Source organism: Podarcis filfolensis (genome assembly GCF_964270895.1).
Source record: "Podarcis filfolensis genome assembly, chromosome: 1".
NCBI classification, from domain to species: domain Eukaryota; kingdom Metazoa; phylum Chordata; class Lepidosauria; order Squamata; family Lacertidae; genus Podarcis; species Podarcis filfolensis.
The window spans coordinates 53,083,526-53,091,841 of record NC_139604.1 but is presented as its reverse complement, the minus strand read 5'-3'; the positions used below and the strand labels follow the sequence as shown (position 1 = coordinate 53,091,841).

The 8,316-nt window shown below is 44.0% G+C and overlaps 1 protein-coding gene across 1 annotated transcript; it reads right to left on the bottom strand.

Annotated features, from left to right (window-relative positions):
* Window positions 1–90: 90 nt before the first annotated feature.
* Window positions 91–8,201, bottom strand: LOC310767321 (glycine N-acyltransferase-like protein 3). Its single transcript, XM_083624175.1, has 5 exons — window positions 5,583–8,201; window positions 5,032–5,139; window positions 3,962–4,088; window positions 3,478–3,607; window positions 91–2,183 (listed from the first exon to the last, which is right to left on the bottom strand). Exons 1-5 carry the CDS (start codon window positions 5,847–5,849, stop codon window positions 1,772–1,774), a joined length of 1,044 nt encoding a protein of 347 aa, XP_083480301.1. The 5' UTR covers window positions 5,850–8,201; the 3' UTR covers window positions 91–1,771.
* Between the last annotated feature and the right edge of the window lie 115 nt (window positions 8,202–8,316).

Here is an 8,316-nt window from a genome sequence, read left to right as displayed (position 1 = left end):
ACTGCCTAAAGATATAGCTTTTAGATGGGGGTATTTTGTACACTCATTTGCAAATTATAAAAGGCAGTTACATTTCCAGTCACATTTTTCTTCTTGGCTCTCATCTGACACTCACTCTAGATGGCATTTAGGGGCTGGTTGGTTTGTGGATTGGAGCAAGGCCGCCATTTCTTGGAGGATGAATGGATCAAACTGCACTAGTATGTGATATGAATATGAATTAGGGTGATGAACATAGGTGAACATAATGTCATGAAATGCAAAAGCAGCTGCATATCTACTATGCTGGTGGGGCCAGTAGTATAGGTAAGATACTTACATTTCTAAGAGCCTAAATTGGCCTTCATCAATATGGTACCCACCAGATATTTTGGACTACAACTCACATCATCACCGATTATTAGTCATGCTAGCTGGGATGGATGGGAGTTGTGCCCTTCAGATGTTTTTGGATCAGGAATAAGAAACATCTTGTCTAAATGGATAAAGAGGATAGGAGTGAAGATGATGCAGAGAATTGCCCACAAGTACTAAGAGTACACACACACGCCTGTGCAATTTTCCAGTAAACTATTAACATTGTACCAGACAATGTGTGTGTTCCCCCAAGCTTAGGTAGGACCTCTTGTTCTTGGCTCCTAGAACAGCTAAATGCATTATTACAGGGTTGTTGGGTGGGTTTGTGGGGTTTTTTTTTAATGCCCCAGATAATACTTTGTACTTGCTCAAATGTAGCTATTTTATTCCTTGGTATCAGTAAAGTTTGAGTTGTTATTTGAAGCTGTCATTCAGCAATGATGAACAGGCATGAGAAATGGGCTCCCAACAGTAGTCCTTGTGGTATACTGCTGGAAGTGCCCTCTTGCGTTGAATACTAGAAACTATGGGAAGAATTGAGCTTCACACTCTTCTGTCACTCTTTCTGCTTGCCAGACAGACCAATCTCTCCTCTCCTCCCACCACATTCTGTTCTTGGGGTTCTCTCAACACCTTCCACCCTGTGAGCCAATTTCAGGGGACACATGGCACAAGGAGAAAGCCCTATTGTGCTAGCAGAACTCCTGTGTGGGCTTCTGATGGGGGACCAGTTCGTTGACTCTGGCCCTATGTATCATCTACTGGTCCTCAGGCCAGTGTGCATTTTACAAATGTGATATACTTTAATTGGAATTTTCTGGTGTTAAAGTAAAATATTGTATAGCACATGCCTTAACGGTTATCCGCAGCGATTGCACATAGCTTCTCCCAATACTTCATTTAAGGTTCTGTTTACAGATGTTATCATTTCGATTACTTTACTGAGCCTCTACAAGAGGTCTACAGTAATGTTTTGTCAGGGCAGCACTATTAGGTTAGCCAACTGGAGGCTTCAAACCTGTCAAAAATTCTCAGTAGACTTCCTTCAGTCATTTTGATTCATCATGATACAGTTCTGAAGCCTGGGAGTTTGTATGCTTCTGGATGGCCCAGCAACTGTCAGATAAAACTCTTCCGGGAGCACAGATGGAATCGGTGAAAATCAAATCTATCCTTCATCTGCTGGCTATTTGTTTGAGGTCTGGATCAAATCGGTTTTAGCTGGAAAGGTATTGATTCAGCTTAGATGTTAACTGTAGGGCCAATGTGCTTGTGTCCAGATTATTAAATGTGAACCTAGTTCTTGAAACTTCATACAACTTAAAATATATATATATAGGAATTTTTTCATTTAAACCATCTGTTTTTGCTACCACTGGTTTATTTTTTACTGTCAGAGCTTTTGAATAGCCTGTCACAGCAGAGAAATGGGTGTATGCAGGTCATAGGACAGAAAGCAACTAGTAAAGTTGGCTTCAAGGCATTGTAGGGCTCTCTGCATTGATGTGTTGTTTTCCAGGACATCACCATAGACTGGGTAATTGAGGCTTTGTAGCTTCCTGCCTAGTGCTGCTATCACCAGCTGAATGTAGCCTTTGCCACGGTGTGCTGGCATGGTGTAAGCATGGGTCAGGCACCCAAATTGATCCAGTAGGACCCAAGAGATAGGACATCCTCCAGCATCCAGAAGGCAACTACTAGGGAAGCAGTCGATTAGCCGAGTCAGATAGCAGAGACTCTGCTCATTGCCACCTACACTCCAGGTCTCATTCAGCAGGGCAGCATGAGTGGTGTTGAGAGATGAGAGTTTCAGTTCTGATCCTGACCTGAAGAATGAAAGAAAGGTTAAGGCCTATCTTCAGAAGTAACACTTAAGGCATGATGAACCAGCCAGCTACAGCACCCAAGTGTCAAGCTTGAAGTCTGCAGATGGAGCTGGGGTGCCCTGCAACCACCTGAAGGTTAACATGACAGGTGTAACTGAGCCCTCTGTGGGTTTCCTAGATCTACGAGCACATGGTGGTGCTTGTTTGATCTCTAGTCATGGAGAATGGGAGGCCCTAGCTAGTTTATTATTTATTAAATTTATTCCCTACCGTTATTAGTGAGGGACCCAGTTTTTATGCTGACTTCCTTACTTGGGCTACATTTTTCCAAAATTAATTAAGAGGGAATGATGAGTGGCATTGTTATGAGACTTATTAAATGCCACTAATGTTGTTTGTTCCTGTACTTGCTGCAACAGAGTTAAATCTTGAATATTTAATACAGGCTTCCTCAAACTTGGCCCTCCAGATGTTTTGAGACTACAATTCCCATCATCCCTGACCACCGGTCCTGCTAGCTAGGGATCATGGGAGTTGTAGGCAAAAGCATCTGGAGGGCCGAGTTTGAGGAAGCCTGATTTAGTACCGGCAAAGATTTAGTACAGAGGAGCTCATTACCTTGTGTAGCTGCTATTAGCCCAGTGGACTCATAGTACTATAAACTACAGGTATGCTTTTGGTAAGTTGATCCCACTCTGCAGATGAAATGTTTCAGGAATATTAACCCTATGAAAGCACAATCCTTTATTGTAATATTTATCAACAGTGATGTTACATTCTAACCTCACTGCCTGCCCAGTTGAATGCCCTCCCCTCCCCTTCCCATTTTACAGAGGACTTATCCAGTGGCCCTGATGAACATTACTAAGTAACTGCCTTTTGTAAAGCCTACAAATATGATTTACAGAGATACACAAACATTGGCTTACTAGCCAGCTATTGTTTGTGCTTGTTCCTAATCACCTTGCTTGTGTCCTTGGGCATGTGCAGAATACCTGGGTAAGAAACAGGGATCATCTCTCATTTGAATTATGGAAAAAAATCAGAAACATTGAGTCTTTCTGCAGTTACAACTGCCAAGGTCCTTGTCCTTTCTTCCTGAAAAGATAACTCTGCCTAGCATAAGAGTCACCTCTTGGCTTTGAGTTTATTTCCTCTTGCACATATTTCCCCCTGTTACAGGTCTCCAGTCAGTGGGCACCATGCTCTATATTACTAGTGCACTGGCAAATGTCTCCTGCCTTCCTTGTATTGCTTGCTACCTGCAACCCCTGAGTCATAGAGCGTGACATACGTGGGTGTGGAAGAAGACAAATTCAAGGGTTTCTGCACAACAAAAACCTGGGTCCGAGTCACCAGCTTTGCGGAGAAATGCTTGGCAGCTGCTAGGTTTTGAGATGTCTGATACACACCATCCTGCAGACCTGGGTGTGGAAAATGGTGAGGGGATTATTGAGGTGCTCAGAGGAGAGGGGCAGAAGTCGCAGAAGCATAGACCACAACTCTCTTATTATGGGAAAAGTAAAATGGTGATCACCTTAAGGAAGCCTTGCTCTGACTAGTGAAGAGGATTTCAGCAGCACCAAAACTAAGATTTTCTTCCACAGATGCAGAACAGGTGACAATAACACTTCTCTAAATGCATATGCCAATGTTGAAACAGTTTAGAAAAGTACACACACACTCTTAAAACTTGTGCATACAATATTCCTTTTTAAAGAATTCTAAATTAGTAACACTGGCACACGCACAGAACTTTGGGTGTTGAGGTGTCTTACCCTGAAGTAAGAATTCTTGTTTCCAATCAATGGCATCAGAATCTTTCACCAATTTCTCATAGGCATCTAGGTCCTTATAGAAAACTGCACAAGATTGGGTAAAATAGTTCCTTTCTGAAGGCACTTTCTAGGCAAATACAAGCAGGAAAGATGGGAAGAGGTCATTCCTTTGCACACACTAGCCCACCTAGGAGTCTTCATCTAAAGAGCAGGCGTAAAAAGCTTTAAAACAGGTGGATAAGATTTTTATCATAGCAAACCCTCTGCAAGACATAGGCAACCACAGAAAGCACACATCAGATTGCTCCTCTGATCAGTGACAAATGCCCCTCTTCAGATGATGGAGGTGCAATTTGCATCCAGCCTCAGATGATCAATCTCATCATTTTTAAAATTTCTCCCCTCTTTTTGCTCCTGCTCCCAATATCGGGGAGGTCTTTGATCCGATCAGGCCTCTGGGTTGGGGGTTTGCCACCCTTGTTTTAAACTAATTAAGTGTTACTATGCAAAATATGTGCAGTTTTTCTGTTTTAGGGGGCTCAATGACTCCCCCCACTAGCATATCTGATGTAGAGAACAGCATTTCCCTAGCATTCAGCTGACAATATTTCATTGCCAGGAAAATATGCCCCAGCTTGTACCTCATTTATGAGTGTGCTGTGGAAAGTACTTGTGCAAAGGAGTTAGGCACCTGTTGGGGTGTTGTTGGCACCCTGGCAAGAGATAATTTCCTGCACCAGGAATGCTCCACCTCCCAATCCTATCTTCCCCACTATGACTCTTTGTATGTGGCTGTACTCTCCCTTGGGTAAAAGTGTGCATCACCCCCCTTTAAAAATAATGGGGCAGACATGTTGCTGCCCCAGCAACAATGCACCACACCCCACACTATGAGAGCATAAGTACAAGTTACCAAGCTATCAGCACTAAATTGAGGTTAAGGCTAACATGCAAAATGATTCTTCCCACTGGTAGTGCTTTCTTCGTCCTCACAATTCAAGCACTTTGCTGATGCTACTCACAGAACCAAGACAAACATCCCTCTCTTAGGTGTCCCATCTCAGCAATACCTCTCTCTGGAGCCGTGCAATGACCACTTGGAAGCTGGGCCAGGAATCTACCAGTATCTCCTGATGGAAAGTGTTTCCCTGGCACACGTTCAGCACAGCCCCATGGACCTGGTGGGACAAGAGGGAGGAGGCACGGCAGGGCCATTTCAGCTATCTTGATGTAACAGAAACAGGAACATTAAAAGAATTCAGATGTGTTCCTGGTTTCTTTCAAATGTCGCCTGTCAGTTTTGTGGCCAGCCTTGCCATTAACGTTGTCAGTGGTCAGTTGATCCATGAAGCCAACAGTGAGTCATGACATTGCCAGCCCAACCTTATCTGCCATTTTCTGGAAAGCCCTTGTGCCCAGAGTACAGTTCCTTGATCCCCTGACATTTCCAGCTCTAAAGGATAAGAAAGAAACCACTACTCCCTTCCCTCAGATTCTTGAAGAGGTATCTGTCAAAGACTGGGCTCCTGGTAGTGTTCACATTAAGCTTTGGGTTGGAATCATCGCCCAAGCAGAGGTTCTGCATCTGCCTGGCAAAGAGCAGAGGAGGATGCCATCTCACCTTTAGAGATTCGGGGAAGCAGCTCCTCAGCTCTTTCTTCAGTACTCGAAGCTCATCCTTGTTGACTAACACCAGCATCCTCAGAGTAGGCTGGGACTCTAGATGCTCCAGAAATGAAGACAAAGACCAATGGTGCTTGGGGTGAAAGGATCTAACCTTCCCTTGTACTTCTCTTTCAGCAAAAATCTGCCATGGCAGAAAAAGCAACACACATTTTAATGATGCTGGGATGTAGAAGTTAGCCAGTCTCAGATTTACTTGGGTCATATGACTGGGTAAATGCCACAGAACACAGACAATGAGCTGTACAAAATGGCACTGCTGTGCCTCCTTTCACACCCCAATCTTAAAGGTGGACTCACCTGGGCACTTGGAAATTGGAGTAAGTGCATTCAAGGTTAGTAACAGCTTGATCAGTAACAGGGTTCTGTCTCAACAGAGTCAGGAGTTCCTGATGAATTCAAAGTCCAAGGCAAAATAACTTTTGACTAAGTCATCTTGGGACATCATCTAGCAAGCTAGCTTGTTCCTGAGGCCTTCCCCTTCATTTGTTTGAGAGAATCACCTGGAGCTACTTCATTGCAGGGGCGTAGCTAGCGGCTCCAGCACCCAGAGTGGCGGGGGCGCAACAGCAATCCACCCAGGGGGGTGGCCAGCAAGTCCGCCTGGCAGACACAAGCCCCATGCTGCTGTTTCAGGCAGTGCAGGCTCCCAAGCCCCTGTGTCACTCCCAGGACAGATGTGTGGCTCAGGCACACTGCAGACCAGGCCCCGCAGTAAGTGCTGCCGCCCACGGTGTGCCATTTTGTCACCCCCTCAGGGATGACACATGGGGTGGACCGCACCCCCTTCCTATGCCCCTGCTTCTATATTAACCCACCTTTCTGCAATACACCTATGCTCTGCTGGGAGCACCCTGCATCCAACTTTCCTGGATTTTGGAATAGAGAGTAAATCAAATGGCATCTTATTTTTCTAAACTCTCCCAAGTGCTCTCAAACAGAAGAAAGGAGGACAATGTATTAAGTGGAGGAAGGAAGCACCAGATCACTCTGGAGAAATTTCAGAATTCAAGTCTTTCATCGATTGCCTTTCATGTTAATTTACACTGGCATCTGTCACACAACATTCATGCAGGAATAACATTTCTGCAGGTGCGCTAGCATCGACGGCAGTGTTCAGTGTTTCCCAAATGCCAAGCACAGGACTTGGAATGCCCTTAGAGCTAGGGTCCTGGGCCTTTACTATTTGCACATGGTTGGGGCATGTGTGCATCAGCCAATGCGTCTTCTGCTTATCTCTCCATAACGAACGGCATCTGTCCCAATTCTCTCTTACTCAGCTGTTAAAGGTATAAGGTGCTTGTCCTGTGTGTCTGACAACCCTACACCAGTCAATAAAAGATTCTCGCTCCAGTGTGGACCCTTGGCACGATCAGATTTCTTTGTAACGGTGAAGCAAGACCCAGATATGCAGAAATCAACCTTGTTGAATATATCAAAAAGCAAAAGTATAACTTATCATATTAAAACCTAGCAGGAGAAGCAGCAGCTGTCAGTGCTAGAAAGGCAGCTTAGATCTGAACTAAAAAACCAAAATACCTAATTGTGGTGTGTGGAGCTCTGTAGTGCTCCCATCTCTTCCTTAATTGGGCACTTACCGTCTGCAAAATGATATGAGGATGTTTCTGGATCCAGTTCTGGGGACCTTGCAAAAGGGAAAGGAAGTATTTTCTTCAGCAGGGCCTCTTACCTGCCAGGTAGAATGGAAAGGGCTAGAGTCCTCTTGTCAGTCTACTACACAGTCATCAGAGGCAGTTAGGGGCGAAGCGAGAAGGTGGAGAGTCCTCTGCCAGATTGTTCTCATGCAGCAGACAAATGATTCATTCTCACATTTTCTGAGCCCACAGGGGAAATGGTTCAACCCAGCTTGGAAACAGTTATCCTGTCCCTGTCAAACATGTATTTTTATTTATTTATTGGTTAATTATTAAAAAACACACATCCCTAACATCCTAGTTAAGGTGAAGGAGACTGTAAATAACAAAGCAGAAAAAACTGAAGCTGGAGAAATGGGAAATTCATGGCCAGCAGCCATCTAGGACAAACGAGGACCAGGACAAAATCAGAAAATGAACAAAACCTGCAAATGATGCATTGTAGGTGGGGGGGTGTTCTCCAAAGGTCACACATGTTTAGCAAGGCCTTCTCAGAAGGACCCTTATTTACTTTAAAAAGTGCACAACAATATATTTGAATTATATCTATCCATCTATCTAGTGAAAATATCAGCCGTGTGTGGATATATAAAAATAAAAAGATCAATTTTATACACAATCCTACTATAGTATGTAAAATGTAAATATGCAAAATTCTTACATAATTACATTTTGTCTTTAGTTCACTCACTTCCCATGATTTTTGTAATCACTGAGACACTCATAATTTAATCACCACCCTTTTATTTGCAATCTAGCTATCCTGAGGAAATTGACAAAGCCTAGGCACACGTACCTGGATGTCATTTCCACTGAACTCAATGGAGCATATAGGATTGCATTGTAAAGATGCAATGCGAAGTGCAATTACTAGGGCAGAGCTTTCCAAACTTTTCATGTTGGTGACATGATTAGCAGTATGCAATAACTACTACGTTATATGCAGACTCAGTAGCTCCTGTACGAAGGCAAGGAGCTCCCCCGCAGAGTAGGGAGACGCAACAGGCGCGCAAAGAA